At 42.4% G+C, this 20,691-nt stretch overlaps 1 protein-coding gene across 1 annotated transcript; it reads left to right on the plus strand.

Annotated features, from left to right (window-relative positions):
- The first annotated feature begins 781 nt into the window (after window positions 1-781).
- ncbp3 (nuclear cap binding subunit 3) lies at window positions 782-20,489 on the plus strand. The gene is made up of 13 exons (XM_035748369.2): window positions 782-1,358; window positions 1,976-2,041; window positions 2,186-2,291; window positions 5,854-5,979; window positions 6,055-6,189; window positions 6,376-6,506; window positions 6,588-6,696; window positions 13,407-13,506; window positions 14,756-14,856; window positions 16,760-17,072; window positions 17,211-17,419; window positions 19,029-19,211; window positions 19,316-20,489. The coding sequence occupies exons 1-13, from the start codon at window positions 1,176-1,178 to the stop codon at window positions 19,606-19,608; spliced, it is 2,055 nt and encodes a 684-aa protein (XP_035604262.1). The 5' UTR covers window positions 782-1,175; the 3' UTR covers window positions 19,609-20,489.
- The last annotated feature ends 202 nt before the right edge of the window (window positions 20,490-20,691 follow it).

The raw sequence follows: 20,691 nt of genomic DNA on the forward strand, positions 1-20,691 counted from the left end.
GGCCCTCATTGAAAATAAGAATTTGTTCTTAACTGACTAAATAAAGGTAAAATAAAAATAAAAAAAACATGTATTAGATCCAGTACAATGGAATAAAGATAGTCCACTGACTACATAATGGTAGTGCCTATTAATTTTTCAAAGTTTAAAATATCAATAGCTCCTTGGTCATGTTCTGACCCTGCTGACTCTATGTCAGATGGCAAGAGAGATGACAAGCTGTTTGAGAATGAAAGGCAATCAATCCATTTGAGTTTGGGGGTCTGTGCACACCTAATAAAAGAAGAAAAAAACATTGATGGATTTATATCATACAGTATCTGATGAATTCCAATTGAATAAGTCATGCATGGAATTTAGAAATCGCTCTGGATAAGTTTGAAAATGTAATGTTAAATGTCATGTGAGACTGAAAATGGTTCAGAATGTCCACTGACTACCCTTATATAGCCAGTGGACATTTGGAACCTTTTTTGAGTCCAGTAGGTCACATGACCAAGGGGCTATTGAAATGTGAAAGTTCAGAAATTTAATGTAAAACGTGTGAGATGAAAATGGACAAACTAAAGGGTGTGCAGTGTGTAGGCCCACTGAGTGGACATTCTGAACCTTGTTTGAAGTCAGTAGGTCACATGACCAAGGAGCTATTGAAATGTGTATGTAAAAAAAGTTTGGACTTTGTTTATGCTCCCTAACTAATTCAACTAAGAATACAAAATGCTGCTCACATTTCCACATGTTTATTAGCTTTGGAAAGCAAATTCATGTCAAAATCGTGAAAATAAGACCTGTGCAATGTTGTGCGCAATTTTTCCAACATCATGACATCATGAAAGCGCAAATATCTGTCGAATATCCTATTTAAGCTTTTTTTTTTACCTCTGTCACTTTATGTTGCGTTTATATTTTTTGTTCCGTGTATATACCATCTCTTTGAAGTCAACTGTTAAGAATAGCTTTGGCTTTCATGATTTGATTTCACACGGCTCACTGTCCTTTGACAAAAACTCCCAGATATGCAACTGTACTTTTTTGAATGGCTATTATTATTTATTTTTGTACTGTCTTTGACTCGACTCTCACTAAAATTAGCCACCAGGCGTGTCCGTTTAGCCTTTCCCTGCACACTCACGTCTTCCTGCTTCGAAAGCGTTTGCTGACGGAGTGCTAGGACCATGGCGGCAGTGCGCAGTCTACGGGTGTCGGTAAAGCCAGACAGTGGGCCAGACCACTCAGAATCGGACTCGGATTCAGACTCGGACCGAGGTGCCCGTGAACCTGAACCGATGGAGGTGGAGGAGGGTGAACTCGAGGTGGAAAACATCCCCGTGAACCGGTCTTTGAAGGAATTGTTGCCGGTGAGGGAAGTAGGCCTCACCAGATCGCGGGCTCGCGTACCTTCGGGGGCCTGTGAATATTGCCTTGGTATTGGAGGAGCTCAGCGTGCCTTGAGCTAACAAGATAGCTCGGTAGCTAGTGACTAGCTAGTGTTACCCAGGGTAGCTAGTTGATATTAACATCATACCTGTCTGTGTTGTAACAGTATATTGTTGATTCTAGCGTAAGCAAACTGACGTTACATATTTTATGACAAACAACGGCTATCTTAGCATTTAACCCTGCTTAACTACCGGTGGCTAGCTAATTCACCAGACGTTAAGTTTCATGACAGAAACCCCCTCGCTACATAGTTAATAATACAACGTACGAGTCAGTTACACTAGTTAGCTAACTCGTTTTAACATCCCCAAGGACAGAGGTTTGGTGCGAGATCTTGCCACTTTCAATTTGCCAGCTTTTTTGGGGGAGAGGGGGGTGTTGTATGATAGACTGAATGCACACTTTCTTGTTTTGTCGACAGTCATTCATTGTTCAGAACAAACATAAGCTGTCAGATCAGTGCATTGTTATCTAGGCTACCCCACAGTAAGAAAGTGCGTCTCTAATGTATACATATTTGTTGACATTTAACCAGGACACAAGTCGGCGATATGAGAACAAAGCTGGCACATTCATCACTGGAATCGATGTCACATCAAAGGTACGCTATGGTAACCACACCAGAAAGTTATCTGGCAAACACTCACACTAATACTAGTTCCATTACTTAAAAGTGAGATGGTAAACCAACAGTTAAACTTAACTGCCATAACTATTTTTGCCATAACTGTGTGTGTGTTTCTAGGAGGCGATTGAGAGGAAGGAGAAGAGAGCGGAAAGGTTCCACTTCCGTGCAGAGGCCAACCTGGCCCAGAAGAATGTGGTGTTGGACAGAGACACCATGAAGAAAGGTAGATACACACGTACAGGGCCTTCAGAAAGTATTCATACCCCATGATGTATTCCACATTTTGTGTTACAGCCTGAATTCAAAATGGATTAAATATATATTTTTCTCATCCATCTACACACAATAACCCATAAATACAAAGTGAAAACATGTTTTTGGAAATGTATTGAACATGAAATACAGAAATAACATTTACATAAGAATTCACACCCCTGAGACAAATCTAAGTAGAAACACTTTTGGTGGCTGTTACAGCTCTGAGTTCTTGGGTATGTTTGTCTCACCTTTGCACATCTAGATATGGGGATTTTCTCCCTTTCTTCCTTGCAGATTTTCTCATGCTCTGTTAAGTCAGCGGTCGTGAACAGCAATCTTCAAGTCTTTCCAGATATTCAATGGATACATATTTTTGTCTCATCAGACCGCAGAATCATTTGCCTTTTTGCAAACTCCAGGTGTGCTGCCGTGCCTTTTTTCTAAGAAGTGGCTTCCGTCTGGCCACTCTCTCAAGACGAGCTGTCAAGACGGGAAAACCTGCCAAAAGGACGACAATCTCAGCCTAATTCTGTCAGTGGTAATTGGCTTCTTGGCAATCTCACTGACAAGGTCCTTCTTGCCCGGTTGCTCAGTTTGGTTGGATGGCCAGCTCTAGGCAGAGTCTGTAGTTCCATCATTTTTACATTTCCCAATGATCGAGACAGCTGTGCTCTTGGAAACTTTCAACACTCTAGAAATGGTTTTATACCCTTCCCGAGATATACCTCATCACAATTATATCGGAGATCTACGGACATTTCCTTTGGACTTCATGGAGTTAGCTGTGTTCGAATACACATACTGACCGCACTAACCGTAACATTTGTGATGTGAATTGAGTATTTGTCGTATTGAGTATTGGTCGCTTGTTGATCGTAGTATGGATATAGTTAGTGCGTTTCAATGGACATTGTTCATTCTGGCTATCTACTCTGATTTCAGAGCGCTCTCGCGCACTGTTGAATATGGCCGGTGTCAGTAATGTCAGCAAAAAAACCCCAGAAATAAATTGTTGCCAGCAGCACAGTTGGTCACCAACGCTCTGGATAACATGAAAACAGCCTAACCGGCTCTGCTATGGCGAGTATAATGGTCAGTGAGGTGTTCTCTCAATTGTGTCTGGAAGTAGCTAGCCACCGTTAGCCAGTTAGCTTGGGTGCTTGACTGCCGTTGAACACTCGCATCTACCCTAGTGTGCGCTCTGAACGCTCCGAGAGCGAAACGCTCTGAATGTACAATCTGACAACGCTCTGGATTTACAAACGCCCAGAGCGCACTCTGGCACTGCAGATTGAATTTACGAACACACCAAAAATCGTAAAATGTTTAGCTAGTCATTTGTTAGGCTAGCAAGAGGTTGCATAGCAACAGCATCAACTTCCGGTACCAGTTGTTTACAGTATACTAAAATGAACTCATAGAATGTAGTATATACTCATTAATTATGTAATGTGCGGTATGTTAGTATGGGTATTTGAACACAGCCATAGTTTCTGCTCTGACATGCACTATCAACGGAGGGACCTTATATAGACAGGTGTTTATTTTCTATATCATGTCCAAACAATTGAATTGGCCACAGGTGGATTCAAAGGAAATTGGATGCACCTGAGCTCAATTTGGACTGTCAGAGCAATAGGTGTGAATGCTCATGTAAGTGAGATATTTCTATATTTAATTTTCAATAAAGGTTTTTACTTTGTAATGGGGTATTGTGTGTAGGTTTTTAATCCATTTTGAATTCAGGCTGTAACACAACAAAATGTGTAAAGTCAAGGAGTATGGATACTTTCTGAAGGTACTGTATATACACACACACACACACACACACACACACACACACACACACACACACACACACACAAAGTGCTGTATAAAGATGCAAGGTACACACGTACCTGGATTTTTATCACTTAAACACTAGGGCTGTGACTAGTATCGCTATATTTGTTCCATGGCAAAAATGAAAACACAAAGCAGACTACACTTTTGTCCTTTAAAAACCAACTGTATGTAAAATATTGTGTATTATAGCTTGGAAAATAAATAAACTCAGCAAAAAAAAAAGAAACGTCCTCTCACTGTCAACTGTGTTAATTTTCAGCAAACTTAACATGTGTAAGTATTTGTATGAACATAACAAGATTCAACAACTGAGACACAAACTGACTAAAATAAATGGAATAATGTGTCCCTGAACAAAGGGGGGGTCAAAAGTAACCGTCAGTATCTGGTGTGGCCACCAGGTGCATTAAGTACTGCAGTGCATCTTCTGATGGACTACACCAGATTTGCCAGTTCTTGCTGTGTGACGTTATCCCACTCTTCCAACAAGGCACCTGCAAGTTCCTGGGCATTTCTGGGGGGAATGGCCCTAGCCCTCACCCCCCAATCCAACAGGTCCCAGACGTGCTCAATGGGATTGAGATCTGGGCTCTTCACTGGCCATGGCAGAACACTGAAATCACGCACAGAACGGGCAGTATGGTGGCATTGTCATGCTGGAGGGTCATGTCGGGATGCGCCTGCAGGAAGGGTACCACATGAGGGAGGAGGATGTCTTCCCTTTAACTCACAGCGTTGAGATTGCCTGCAAAATGACAACAAGCTCAGTCTGAAAATGCTGTGACACACCTCCCAGACCATGACGGACCCTCCACCTCCAAATCGATCCCGCTCCAGAGTACAGGCCTTGGTGTAATGCTCATTCCTTTGACGATAAACGCGAACCCGACCATCACCCCTGGTGAGACAAAACCGCGACTCGTCAGTGAAGAGCACTTTTTGCCAATCCTGTCTGGTCCAGCGACGGTGGGTTTGTGCCCATAGGCGACGTTGTTGCCGGTGATTTCTGGTGAGGACCTGCCTTACAGCAGGCCTACAAACCCTCAGTCCAGCCTCTCTCAGCCTATTTTGGACAGTCAGCACTGATGGAGGGATTGTGCGTTCCTGGTGTAACTCTGCAATTGTTGTTGCCATCCTGTACCTGTCCCGCAGGTGTAATGTTCGGATGTAGCGATCCTGTGCAGGTGTTGTTATACGTGGTCTGCCACTGCGAGGACGATCAGCTGTCTGTCCTGTCTCCCTGTCGAGCTGTCTTAGACGTCTCACAGTATGGACATTGCAATTTTATTGCCCTGGCCACATCTGCAGTCCTCATGCCTCCTTGCAGCATGCCTAATGCATGTTGAAGCAGATGAGCAGGGACCCTGGGCATCTTTCTTTTGGTGTTTTTCAGAGTCAGTAGAAAGGCCTCTTTAGTCTCCTACCGTCTGTAAGCTGTTAGTGTCTTATCGACCGTTCCACAGGTGCATGTTCATTAATTGTTTATGGTTCATTGAACAAGCATGGGAAAGGCTGGGTCCTGAAAAAGGGACGTTTACATGTGACTGGATTACATGTTTTGTTTCCAACATTAGTGCTGTTTTCTTAAAGAAGTTAAATCTGCTTCGTGATTTGTTTCCTTGCCACGATACTAACGAATATCACGGTATTGCGCACATACTGAATCTCTTTCCATTTCTCAGCCATCCCTAACTTGCGCCTGGAGGCATTGCACGTGGCAGGTGTTGATGATATGAGCACCCAGGATGTGTTTGGCTACTTTAAGGAGTACCCTCCAGCACACATCGAGTGGATTGACGACACCTCCTGTGAGTAACACCCACACAGAAGCGACTGACAACAAGTGGGCTATTTTTAACATGCTGTTAAATATGGTTTCCTAGGTAATGTGGTGTGGCTGGATGATGTCACTTCCACCCGGGCTCTGATCAACATCAGCCGCATGCCTGACCCAGAGGAGGTTACCACGGAGACAGACCGCACCAAAGAACCTGGTGATCCCACCCAGGAGAGCAAGGGTGAGTGTGCTGTGTGTCCATGTTCCAATGTTCACTGTCTTTGTATGTTTTATGATTAGTGTAGTGGGTAATTCTGTGTTGGTCAGGACTGCGATGTTGTGTTTGTGGTCAGTGTGGTTTGTCAGTCATATGAGGCATGTACATAATGTGCTTTGTCACTGAGTGTTGCTTGCTGTTCTGTCTCAGCTCGCCGAGAACAAGGCTCGGATGACGATGATGGAGAGGTGGATGAGGAGGAGAAAGAGATGGTGAAGGAGAATGAGGGGAAAGCCTGCGAGGGAGACACAGAGAAGAAAACAGAACCCGAGACCACCCAGGTAAAACTGTGTTCAAGACTGTGGGTGTGTGGGGAAATGTTGCATATTAGTTACCTGTGTGTTTGTGTGTGTGCATTTGAGGTGGACCTGCTGTCTCAGGCAGAGAGTGAGTCTCTGCTCCGGAATGACCTACGACCGGCCATCAAACCCTTCAAGGGCAACAAACTCTTCCTGAGGTTGGCCACTCACGGTGAGAGACACAAACACCCACCCACCAGGGTCTCCCTAATGAATATGTGGCACCGGACATTTGACCGACAGCATTTAATTTTCCCGGACATTTGAGAAACCCATATGCATTGGCTGCGTACCCTGATTAGTTCGTTCTCCCACGGTGGTCAGAATGACAGAAATCGCATTTAGATTATGGTAATTCATCTTAACAGAACATGCAAGTCTAGGATGCAATGACATCTGTCCTTACCATGCACTTTGAATATGTTAGAATAACTGTCCACATTTATGTTTCCTCAGCCAACAAGACAAGTAACGAACAGCAAATTCACTAGCCTAGGCAGTGAGTGAGTTATGTTTGGGGAAGCAAATTTTAACCATAAAAATTCTATGTACAGTATCACCACATTTGCAGACTTGTGTAAGTTAGCCTACTATTTGTGATGAGTAAGATTGGATAGTCATAATTTATGCTAATATAACTCAGTCACTGTTTGGTGCCAGGTTTCCTCCAGATGTGGTGCTTGGCATTCAGGCCAAAAAGTTAGTTCTTGGTTTCATCAGATCAGAGAATCTTGTTTCTCATGGTCTGAGAGTCTAGGTGCCTTTTGGCAAACTCCAGGCGGGCTGTTATGTGACTTTTACTGAGGAGTGGATTCCGTCAGGCCACTCTACCATAATGGCCTGATTGGTGGAGTGCTGCAGAGATGGTTGTCCTTCTGGAAGGTTCTGCCATCTCCACAGAGGAGCTCTGTCAGTGGCCATCGGGTTCTTTTTTAAATTTTAAATTAAATTTTTAACCCCCTTTTCTCCCCAATTTCGTGGTATCCAATTGTTTAGTAGCTACTATCTTGTCTCATCGCTACATCTCCCGTATGGGCCCGGGAAAGACTAGAAAGTCATGCGTCCTCCGATACACAACCCAACCAAGCCGTACTGCTTCTTAACACAGCGCCATCCAACCCGGAAGCCAGCCTCACCAATGTGTCGGAGGAAACACCGTGCACCTGGCAACCTTGGTCAGCGCACACTGCGCCCGGCCCGCCACAGAAGTCGCTGGTGCGCGATGAGACCATCGGGTTCTTGGTCACCTCCCTGATCAAGGTCCTTCTCCCCTGATTGCTCAGTTTGGCCGGGCGGACAGCTCTAGAAAGAGTCTTGGTGGTTCCAAACTTCTTCCATTTAAGAATGATGGAGGCCACTGTGTTCTTGGGGACTTTCAATGCTGCAGAAATGTTTTGGTACCATTCCCCAGATCTGTGCCTCGACACAATCCTGTCTCAGAGCTCTATGGACAATTTCTTAGACCTCATGTCTTGGTTTTTGCTCAGACATGCATTGTCAACTGTGAGATCTTAAATAGACAGGTGTGTGCCTTCCAAATCATGTCCAATCAATTGAATTTACCACAGTTGTAGAACCATCTCAAGGATGATCAACGGAAACAGGAGGTGCCTGAGCTCAATTTTGAGGCTCATAGCAAAGGGTCTGAATACTTATGTAAATAATAATTAGGCCTATATTTCCGTATTTATTTAGACTAATGTATAAATCCCAGTCATTGATGATGTGAAGTGCAATCAAGCATTTTAATTTTGAAATAACAAAGTGACCATTGAATAATTCGCGTAAATAATAAATAGGCCGGAAATTGCATTCACGAATGAATGCGACTGTTTTTAGTCTTTGCTGTAATGAAGGCTTTACAAAATAACGTTACAACATTCTCTCTGGTAAACTTCTGATTTATTTAGTATTTGCATTCTTCCGAACTGTCAAAAAAATGAAATTGTAATCTAACAGCACCTGTATGGCACATACAATATGCACACAGCGCTTACTCATTATTCTTGATCTCCAGTATTTTCCACAACCAGTCAAACTTATTCCACACATCTGACTTCCCCTTTACCTCCTGCGCAAACAGTAAATATTCCTCCTCCTTTTCGAGTTTGTCATGTCCTCTGCAATCATTTTGCTGTCACGTGTTAGTGTTCCGAGTTTATAACCAGTTTATTTATGTGATTACGGTATGCTATAGGTCAGGCCCTATTAGTCACATGCATTCAAAGCATACATGTGTCACGTAAAGAGAGCAAGGGTTGAGGGAACAGGGAATGTTTTTCCTAAACAAATTAGGGTTTTCGGTAACACAATTTAATTCAGAAATGAATGTTGCAGCTTCAGCAACACGGACAGCACACACTGTTGATGTGTGGTGGTTGCTGCATCAGGGAGAGTGTGACAAGCACCTGTTGTCTCTGTGTAAAAAAAAAAAAAAAAACATTGAGTGACTGTGACTAGCACCTGTTGTCACTCTGTCACTCAGTCTTTTTTTAACACAGCGCAGCAAGTCTGAGCCAGGCGGCACAATAAAATCAATTGCGGTCAGACTCCCTCTAGTCATTTGTCTTAATTATTTAATCAAACAGTTAGTTTAAAGCTTCAGACACACTCAGTGCATATAGTTGATTCCATTAAAATGCACAAGATGTGTATATAGAAAACTAGACGTTTAAAAAAAATACTTTACTTTAATAAAATATTTAGCCAAATACATTTAAACTCGGTTGTTTGTTTTTTTAAAACTCATTTTTTTCATCACATTCCCAGTGGGTCAGAAATGTACATACACTCAATTAGTATTTGGTAGCATTGCCTTTAAATTGTTTAACTTGGGTAAAATATTTCAGGTAGCCTTCCACAAGCTTCCCACAGTAAATTGGGTGAATTTTGTCCCATTCCACCTGACAGAGCTGGTGTAACTGAGTCAGGTTTGTAGGCCTCCTTGCTTGCACATGCTTTTTCAGTTCTGCCCACAAATCTTCTATGGGATTGAGGTCAGGGCTTTGTGATGGCCACTCCAATACCTTGACTTTGTTGTCCTTAAGCCATTTTGCCACAACTTTGGGAGTATGCTTGAGGTCATTGTCCATTTGGAAGACCCATTTGCGACCGAGCTTTAACTTCTTACGGATCATTGGGACGCTAGCGTCTCACCTCGACAACATCCGGTGAAATTGTAGAGTGCGAAATTCAAATGACAAATCATAATATTAAACATTCATGAAAATACAAGTGTCATGCATCATTTAAAAGCTTCAGTTCTTGTTAATCCAGCCACATCGTCAAATTTCAAAAAGCCTTTACGGCGAAAGCACACCATGCATTTACATACATTTTTCCCACCATGCAGAGGCGTCACGAAAGCCAGAAATAGCGATACAATAAGTCACTTACCTTTGAAGATCTTCATCTGGTTGCAATCACAAGGGTCCCAGCTACATAACAAATGGCCCTTTTGTTCGATAATTCCTTACTTTTTTGGAATATAAAGATGTTTCATTGGCGCGCTAGACTCAGTAAACCATCGGTTTCCCTCGTTCAAAATGCATACAAATGAATCCCGTAAATTACCAATAAACTTCTTCCAAGCATATCAAACAACGTTCCTAATCAATCCTCAGGTACCCTAATATATAAATAAACAATGAAATTTAAGATGGTGAATACCGGAGACCATTACCGGAGATAAATAACAAAGTATGCGCACTCACGGGAATGCGCAACAAACACTACAGCCAAAATGGGAGCCACTTACTAAAACTACAAATTCGAGCTCATTTTTCAAAAAACAAGCCTGAAACTCTTTCTAAAGACTGTAGACATCTAGTGGAAGCCCTAAGAACGGCAAACCTGGGAGGTATTCCTTTTATATTCCCATTGGCAAAAAGTTTATATTCCCAAAAAGTGTCCTTGGGTTTTCGCCTGCCATATCAGTTCTGTTATACTCACAGACATTATTTTAACATTTTTGGAAACTTTAGAGAGTTTTCTATCAAATACTACCAATTATATGCATACCCTCAGCCATTCCTCGTCCTGAGTAACAGGCAGTTTACTTTGGGCACCTCATTCATCCAAACTTCTGAATACTGCCCCCTAGCCCGAAGAAGTTAAATTCCTGACTGATAACTTGAGATGTTGCTTCAATATATCCACATAATTTCCCACCTGATGATGCCATCTATTTTGTGAAGTGCACCAGTCCCTCCTGCAGCAAAGCACCCCCACAACATGATGCTGCCACCCCCCTGCCACCCCCTTGCTTGGGATGGTGTTCTTCGGCTTGCAAGCCTCCCCCTTTTCCCTCCAAACATAACGATGGTTATTATGGCCAAACAAACCCACAAATGCTGATGCTCCAGATACTCAACTAGTCTAAAGAAGGCCCGTTTTATTGCTTCTTTAAATCAGGACAACAGTTTTCAGCTGTGCTTATATAATTGCAAAAGGCTTTTATAATGATCAATTTGCCTTTTATAAACTTGGATTAGCTAACAACGTGCCATTGGAAGACAGGAGTGATGGTTGCTGATAATGGTCTTCTGTACGACTATGTAGAGATTCCATACATTCTTCCAAAAATCTGCAGTTTCCAGCTACAATATTAATTTACAACATTAACAATGTCTAAGAAAGTGCTTTTCTTTCAAAAACATGGACATTTCTAAGTGACCGCAAACTTTTGAACGGTAGTGTATATACAATTGAAGTTGGAAGTTTACATGCACTTAGGTTGGAGTCATTAAAACTAGTTTTTCAACCACTCCACAAATGTCTTGTTAACAAACTATAGTTTTGGCAAGTCGGTTAGGACATCTATTTTGTGCATGACAAGTAATTTTTCCAAAATTGTTTACAGATAGATCAATTCACTGTATCACAATTCCAGTGGGTCAGAAGTTGACATACACTAAGTTGACTGTGCCTTGAAACAGCTTGGAAAATTCCAGAAAATGTCATGGCTTTAGAAGCTTCTGATAGGCTATTTGACATCATTTGTAATATAACAAAATGTGGGGGAAATGAAGGGATCTGAGTTAGAGGTCGACGGATTATGATTTTTCATCGCCGATACCGATTATTGGAGGACCAAAAAGCCGATACCAATTAATCAGCCTATTTTTTTTGTATTTTTTTGTAATAATGACAATTACAACAATACTGAATGAACACTTATTTTAACTTAATATAATACATCAATAAAATAAATTTAGACTCGAATAAATAATGAAACATGTTCAATTTGGTTTAAATAATGCAAAAACAAAGTGTTGGAGAAGAAAGTAAAAGTGCAATATGTGCTATGTAAGAAAGCTAACGTTTCAGTTCCTTGCTCAGAATGAGAACATATGAAAGCTGGTGGTTCCTTTTAACATGAGTCTTCAATATTCCCAGGTAAGAAGTTTTAGGTTGTAGGTATTATAGGAATTATAGGACTATTTCCTTCTATACCATTTGTATTTCATTAACCTTTGACTATTGGATGTTCTTATATGCACTTTAATATTGCCAGTGAAACAGCATAGCTTCCGTCCCTCTAGTTAGCATGTGCTAACTAGCTAGCCATTTCACTTCGGTTACACCAGCCTCATCTCGGGAGTTGATAGGCTTCAAGTCATAAACAGCGCAATGCTTGACGCACAACGAAGACCTGCTGGCAAAACGCACGAAAGTGCTGTTTGAATGAATGTTTACACACCTGCTTCTGCCTACCACCGCTCAGTCAGATGTATGCAACGCAGTATGCTTGTATGCTCAGTCAGATTATATGCAACGCAGGATACGCTAGATAATATCTAGTAATATCATCAACCATGTGTAGTTAACTAGTGATTATGATTGATTGTTTTTTTATAAGAGAAGTTTAATGCTAGCTAGCAACTTACCTTGGCTTACTGCATTCGTGTAACAGGCAGTCTCCTTGCGGAGTGCAACGAGAGAGAGGCAGGTCGTTATTGCATTGGACTAGTTAACTGTAAGGTTGCAAGATTGGATCCCTGAGCTGACGAGGTGAAAGTCTGTCGTTCTGAACAAGGTAGTTAACCCACCGTCTAGGCCGTCATTGAAAATAAGAATGTGTTCTTAACTGACTTGCCTAGTTAAATAATGGTATAAAATATATATTTAAAAATCGGAGCCCAAAAATACAGATTTCCGATTGTTATGAAAACTTGAAATCGGCCTTAATTAATCGGTCAACCTCTAATCTGAATAATGCACTGTGAGTTGAAATTTATTGGCACAAATTTAGGAGCACAATGAAAGTATATATGTGTTTTAATAAGAAATGACAAAAAGTGTATTATAGGTTTTTGGAGTGTTCCATACTCAATCAAACACAATGTACCCCAAATATTTGAGTCATTAGGTGAGACCAAAATTATCAGCTGCCCTTTTTAAATGAGGGGTTTACTGTGGTAATGGGGGCCCTCGTGAGAATCTCCTTGTCTTTTAGCTAGCAGCAGACAATTGCAGAAAACTCTTAACTAATATTGAAGAACATGCTAGCATGTGATTAAAAACAATGTAACTAGCAAAGAAACACAAGGGAAAAGTCAAAATTTAGTAGCCTTTTTGGTTCATTCGATCTACTTCTACATTTGGACTTTGGATAGATATTTTTTTTGTTTGTTCCCAAATGCTCAGTGGGACCCCACCTGCCAATGTGGCTGGTGAAATAGTCATTCTTAAACGCCAATGCCAAAATCTACCCGTGGGTTGTCATTTCCCAACCTGATTGTGTGTAAGGGAAAAATATATATTTTAATCCATTTTGAAATCAGGCTGTAACACAAAAAAAATAGGAATAGCTCAAGGGATTTGAATATTTTCTGAAGGCACTGTATTAGGATTGTGACTGTTTTCTTTCTGTGTTTTCAGGTGATAAGAAGGAGCTGGGTGCTGCGAGGAAGAGCAGATATTACATGAAGTACGGCAACCCGAACTACGGAGGCATGAGGGGCATCCTCAGCAACTCCTGGTAACCACACACACAGGGATGCTTCCTTGGCCAACACTGATTTTATTAATACATGCTGGATAGGCACCCTGTGGTGTCTCCATGGTTATTCAGGGGGACAGTGTGCTAAACCAGGGGTTCCCAAACTATTTCACTCAGGCCCCCCTTCCAGCATGTACGAATATATTGTGCCCCGTTTATTTCTATGGGCACAAGCACTGTTCATGAAACAAACTGTTCACACCCCTCTTGTTGGGGGAGAGAAAATATTTAAAGGTTATTTCCTGCAATTGTACACATTTTGTCATGGGGTGCAGAGAATGTTGCTGTTGTAATGCTAATTGTCTTGCAATTTGATACGTTTTGCCACCTCAAATAGGTAATCATGTGATATTTGAGTGACAACCATTACAACCAAATCTATGGGCTAAACACATCTGACATGGGCTAGTTGATCTGGACATTTCTGACAAGTTATAAATAGATCTCTAAGGTATGCAATAACTGACATGACGAGGAAAACTGATGCACTTCCCAATTTGTGCATTCCACTATTACAACCTTCAAGAGTTTGTTGAAAGCTGGACTGAGTTCCTTGAATTAGTTTCTTGTTTTTCTTTGTTCTAAACCATCATGGTACATCCAGATCCTCAGCACCACCATAGCTGACTGGAACTGATATTCTGCCACACTGTTGTACATTGTACTGCTTTTGTTTCTTTCACTTACTTTTTCCTAACATTTTCTCTTTCTTTCCTTTCACTTTTTCTTTGTTTGCACCTTCCTGTATCTATGTTTATCGTCCTCTGCTTGAACATGTCTTTCTGCCCCCCACCTTCTATCTTTAACTTATCTCTCTCTTATTTTCTCATTTATCTCTCTCTCTACTTTTCTCATCTGTTTTCCCTGATTTTCTATTTGGTTTTTGTCCATTTTGACACTCTTCCTGCTATCAGGAAAAAATACATACTGGTTAGTCGAGAACCCTCAAATTCAAATCTGGACCGGGAAGCCAGTTCCACTGTTCGTTTTTAATTCTTCCCCTCTAATCAGGACTGATTTAGACCTGGGACACCAGGTGTGTTAAGTAAATGATCAGGTAGAACAGAAAACCAGCAATACGCCGGATCAAATCGGGTAAGATTTGAATACCCCTGGTCTAGAAGGTTGAGGGTATATGGTTAGGTTAGACGTTGAAGGTATAATGTTGGTATTAGGTGAAGTATATAGGTGGGTATGTTGTTGCTAATATCTCTGTCACTTTCTGCAGGAAGAGACGGTATCACACGCGCAGAATCGTGAGCAAGAGCAAGAAACCCCTGATAGGGGACAGCATGGGGGACACATCACCCTACACACATAGACACTCTGGTAAGAATACACACACCATCCCTGGTCAGAAAACACACCCTGCCCTACACACACTATCCCTGTTAACCTCTTGCTCCTACCTGGCACGCAGGCGTCCCATCTAGACATCTGGAAATGCAAATGCGCTACGCTAAATGCTAATAGTACCAGTTAAAACTCAAACGTTCATTAAAATACGCATGCAGGGCATTGAATTAAAGCTACACTCGTTGTGAATCCAGGCAACAAGTCAGATTTTTAAAATGCTTTTCGGCGAAAGCATGAGAAGCTATTATCTGATAGCATGTAACACCCCAAAAGACCCGCAGGGGACGTAAACAAAATAATTAGCATAGTCGTCGCTACACAAACCGCACAAATAAAATATAAAACATTCATTACCTTTGACCATCTTCTTTGTTGGCACTCCTAGATGTCCCATAATCACTATTGGGTCTTTTTTTTCGATTAAATCGGTCCATATATAGCCTAGATATCGATCTATGAAGACTGTGTGATAAAATAAAAAAAATAGCGTCTTATAACGTAATGTAATTTTTTTAAATTCAAAAAGTCGACGATAAACTTTCACAAAACACTTCAAAATACTTTTGTAATTCAACTTTAGGTATTATTAAACGTTAATAAGCGATCAAATTGATCACGAGGCAAAGTATATTCTTTAGCTGTCCATCTGGAAATAGTGTCCGGGTAATTCTCAACCAAAATATCGGAAGAAATGCGCTGCCTTGCGTCTGTTTGACCAAGAAAAAAATAGTAGGCAAATGACAAGACTCTAGACAACGTGTGGAAGCTGTAGGTATTGCAACCTCAGCCCCATTAAATGTGGTTCACCTTTATCAATGGGTTCAAGTCACGCATGGATATATTTTTCCATTTTCAGTGATCAGATTTTCCTGCGCTTTTCGATGAAACGCACGTTCTGTTGTAGTCACAGCCGTGATTTAACCAGTTTTATAAACGTCTGAGTGTTTTCTATCCGCATATACTATATTCCTGGCATGAGCAGCAGGGCGCTGAAATGTTGCGCGATTTTTAACAGAATGTTCGAAAAGGTAGGGGGTAGGAGTAACAGGTTAAGAACGCACGCCCTGCCCTACACACACCATCCCTGGTAAGAACACACACCATCCCTGGTAAGAACACACGCCCTGCCCTACACACACCATCCCTGGTAAGAACACACGCCCTGCCCTACACACACCATCCCTGGTAAGAACACACGCCCTGCCCTACGCACTCCGGTACGAACACACACTCATACTATCCTACAGAAACAAACGTTTACAGACCAGGCCTAATTGTTATGCTCTAACATTTATATATTTGTCTCCTGTCGTAATCTGTGACTTCTTCTTGCTCTCCTCTCTCCTCTCTCCTCCCCCTCCTTTCCTTCTCATCCCTCCATCCTCTCCTCTCCCCCTCCTTTCCTTCTCATCCCTCCATCCTCTCCTCTCTCCCCCTCCTTTCCTTCTCATCCCTCCATTTCTCTCCTCTCCCTTCCTTTCCGTCTCATCCCTCCGTCTCTCCTTCCCGTCTCCTTCCCGTCTCTCCTCTCTCCCCCTCCTTTCCGTCTCATCTCTCCTTTCTCCCCCTCCTTTCCGTATCTTTCTTCCTTTCCTTCTCATCCCTCTGTCCTTCTCTCTCGCCCTCCTTTCCGTCTCTCCTCTCTCGCCCTCCTTTCCGTCTCTCCTCTCTCGCCCTCCTTTCCGTCTCTCCTCTCTCGCCCTCCTTTCCGTCTCTCCTCTCTCGCCCTCCTTTCCGTCTCTCTTCTCTCGCCCTCCTTTCCGTCTCTCCTCTCTCGCCCTCCTTTCCGTCTCTCCTCTCTCGCCCTCCTTTCCGTCTCTCCTCTCTCGCCCTCCTTTCCGTCTCTCCTCTCTCGCCCTCCTTTCCGTCTCTCCAGCTGACCTGGTCAACCTACCAGAAGAACCAATAGAGGAAGAGGAGGAGGATGAGGAAGAGGAGGACATGGACTCAGACGACAGGGTGGTGGAGTACAAGGAGAAGGAGAAGGAGAAGAAGGAGAGGGGTGGAGGTCCAGGGGTGGCCCTGAGGAGTCGTTTGGGCAGGCCCTCCTCTTCCCCCTCTGTCTCGTCAGACTCAGACGAAATGGACTATGACTTGGAGCTCAAGATGATCTCAACCCCCTCTCCCAAGAAGAGCATGAAGATGACCATGTATGCAGACGAGGTGGAGACCAACCTCAAGACTATACGGTCAGTGTGTGTGGTGGACAAAAGTTTGTGTGGAGGTGGGTGACATGACCATGTATGCTTATGTGTGCAGAATGCGGACCTTTTAACGTAGGTAACATAGTAAATTAATAGTTGATGTTCTCCCTGTCTGTTCTTCAGACACTCTTCTGTTCGCAGTGACAGCGGCTTGGGGGGTAGTGGCGTCCGGAACAGGATTGGTGGAGGAGGAGGAAGTGGAGGATCAGTAGGCGGGACCAAAAGCAGTGCAGTGGAGAAAGTGATGGATGTGAGGCAGCTATTGGAGGAAAAAAGACAGAGCCTCACCCAGCATAGACAGCGCACCCCTGTGGCCAGTAGTGGAAAGACAGGTCAGTTATCTGCTACTCTACACAGTCAATAACAATGTAATCTAGTTCCAAGACACTTCAAACTCTATTTGACCAACACATCAAACTTGGTCTTTGTTAGCCAATACAGAAAGATCGGGAAAACTCCATGCATTGGCTTAATCTACCAACCAATCATCTCCCACAACTAATGTCTTGTTTCGAGGTGTTTTGTGTCACATCTATGCTAATATGGCAAAATTTCACTAGCTAGCTCACCATCAACTATAAGGATTAGGGATGTAATGATTCACCGGTACATATCAATCCCCGATTCAAATGTTTAAGATATGAGTGTACTGGTCTGCGGGACCCCAAACTGATCCAAATGTAGCATGTCAGAAAATCCATTCAAACCCTGCTAATTGCCAGTTCACTAAACATTTTCTCAAATTACTTTCTAAATACCTCATCTTTTGACAACTTTGTCCTCTCCTTCAGTGTCGACCTGTATATAATTATGTTGACATTAATCTACAAGTCATTTTGAATGCCGAACAAACCTACCTGAGAGGTAGGCCTAGTCCTGATCTGGCACATCTGCGTATCACTTTAAACATTTTGTAAAATGGCTTGCGGAAGATTATGCTTTATTAGTTGAATGACAACCAATGTAATTTGCTAGATTATTTTTAATTAAAAAAAAAAAATGTGTTTTGTGTTTTGCCAGATTTAAAAGTAGTCGACACTCATCTGGCTATAGGTAGGCTACATGCTAATCGAAGCTTACATTACATCTGATTGTTCAGGTTCATCAATAGTTTTGGTATTTTTGCCCGGAACAATCAGTATATATTGTCATTTTTCGATATACAGGGTAAAGTTGATAATTTCATAACGAGGACAGCAGAAGCTCACTGTCTGTCAAAACAGTCCAAACCATGTGATTTATGAGATGGGTGAAATCCAAAGTTGTGCTATATATTAATTTACTATGTCATAGCAACAACAACAAAAATAGATAAATATTGATACATTACCAGCTATTAACACTTTTAATCTGCAAAATTACAAATTAGTTAGTGCCCCCCTCTCAAAAGAGAGCTCAGGTGCCTACATACAACATAGACATATACTGTACTTACATTACACACACACAAAAGTTGGCTCAGACTGATCCAGCTCAGAGAGACACAGCTCTTGAGCTCCATCAGCAACAGATTTTAATTTGGAACGGAAATTTAATGTTTATGCAACAAATGTTAGTGCACCGAATCGCATCGATTCATTCCTCAAATCAAACTAAAACGTATCGTATCGGAGCCCATGTGTCTAGATAGATATGCATCCAATCGTCTTGAAAGGGAAAGATGCACATACCTAGTAACAATGTATTTGTTTTCAATAAAGATTTGGAGAAGAAATATAGTTTCCATGTTGCCAACAATCCTTTAATTCTAATCCAACTCACCTGTTTTTGTTCCACGGTTGCTAAACAACCCACCCGTCTAAAGATATCTATGGTCACTCCCACTTAGGCCAACTTTGAATTGTTGATGTCCCTGGGGACCAGGTTAATATCAGTGATGTGGTATAAGTTTTTTTTCTGGTTTGTGTGTGTATAGTGTATTTAACCTTGTGTTATGTGTAGATGTGAGGCAGAGGTTAGGGAAGAGACCCTACTCTCCTGAGAGACGACACTCCGCCTCCCCTGTCGCCTCCCGAGACTCACCCCCTCCCCGAGAGCCAATCACAGATGTGCACAGCCGACTGGGCATGGCCAAACTAGACTCCCGCGGCCTCTACTCTGATTCGTCCAAAGACAGAAAATCAAGTAAGGAAGAAAAACACATCTACTGCTATTAGTCAATAATGCAGTACATTAGTTGAAAAGACACCGAAAGTGCTTTAAAATTTAACCCTTGCTCCCTCCCCCAGGTCGTCTGTGGAGCAGGCTCGGGCCATCCTCCCACAAGGGTGGTGTTCCCGAGCGGAAGCCTTCCAGTCGCCGTGCGGGGTCGGGATCAGCCAGCTCCAGGTTGGGGGGGCGGGAAGGAGAAGCGGAAAATGAGGAGGAGGACGACTCTGCACTGCAGAAGGTGTGGGGGGCCTTGATCAAACAGAAAGAACAGCAGACTCACAAGATGAAGAAGAGTCGGCTTGACAACCTGCCCTCACTACAGATTGAGATCAGCCGGGAGAGCAGTAACGGATCTGACTCAGACTCCTGAGAGCGAGGGGGAGAAAGAAAGAGCGGGAGATGTGTGGAGTTGGTCATGCCTTCATCTAGAGCTAAAAGGTGATCATCCACCCTTGCCCTCCTCTTGAGTTACCTTTCTTTCTCAGTGTCTGGAGGACTCTTGATCCTTGGGCCCCTGTCGCTGTGGCCTGATCCATCGTACAAACATAAAAGAAAAGACTCTTTAAAGAGAAATGAGAAAATAAACTGGACAGATTTTTTTTGAAAGACTGAGACGTTCTGTTTCAGGACAGGAGGCCATTTTGTTTTTGTATTACAGTATCTCTGCAGCACATGGGACTGTTGTTCTGACCTGTTCCCATGACATTTCACCCTCTGATAGCCTACCTACAAGTCAAGTCATGTCCAATCATTAATGAGCAATATAAATGTCTCTATAACCTCCTGTGAAGTCGACTACAGAAGAACTGTGACAGAGTCAGAGGCAGATACTGAGCTTGCTCCCTCTGTTTCTCTGTGTGTGGAACCAGACACTGTATCATATGTGGTAACTGTGTGAGTGACTATGAACAACAAATATATGGTTTGTGGCATTTTTTTTCCCTTCCAAAGGCTGAGGCCATAGAGAAGACCACCAGATGAATTGATTCTCAACTGAAAGGTTTTGTACTTTCTGACTGTTGGTATTATGTGCAAATGGCCAATGTTGACCATATTATGTTATTCAAGGTGGAAGAGGGTGAGTGCCAAATGGAACCGTATTCCATATGTAGTACACTACTTTTGAACAGGGCCTTAAAAGTAGTGCACTATGTAGGGAATAGGGTGCCATTTGATATGTACACCTACATTCCCAGATGGAAAACAAATTGATTTAAGGTGTCAGCAGAAATAAAGATATTTGTCTTGTTACTGCTTGTCTTGTTACCATTACTATCACTACTGGCTGTAAGCGAACGAGTGATGCGCGTTTGGAGCCATTCTGCCTGTATCCAAGGCTCAGCCCATCGTTTACATAACAGAATGAAGCACCTGAAGACACCAGTTACAGCATCAGTGCGTCCTCTGGAAAGGCAGCTCGCCAGTTACAGCAGCGCGTCCCCTGAACGATAAC

This window comes from Oncorhynchus keta, chromosome 33 (assembly GCF_023373465.1).
Source record: "Oncorhynchus keta strain PuntledgeMale-10-30-2019 chromosome 33, Oket_V2, whole genome shotgun sequence".
NCBI classification, from domain to species: domain Eukaryota; kingdom Metazoa; phylum Chordata; class Actinopteri; order Salmoniformes; family Salmonidae; genus Oncorhynchus; species Oncorhynchus keta.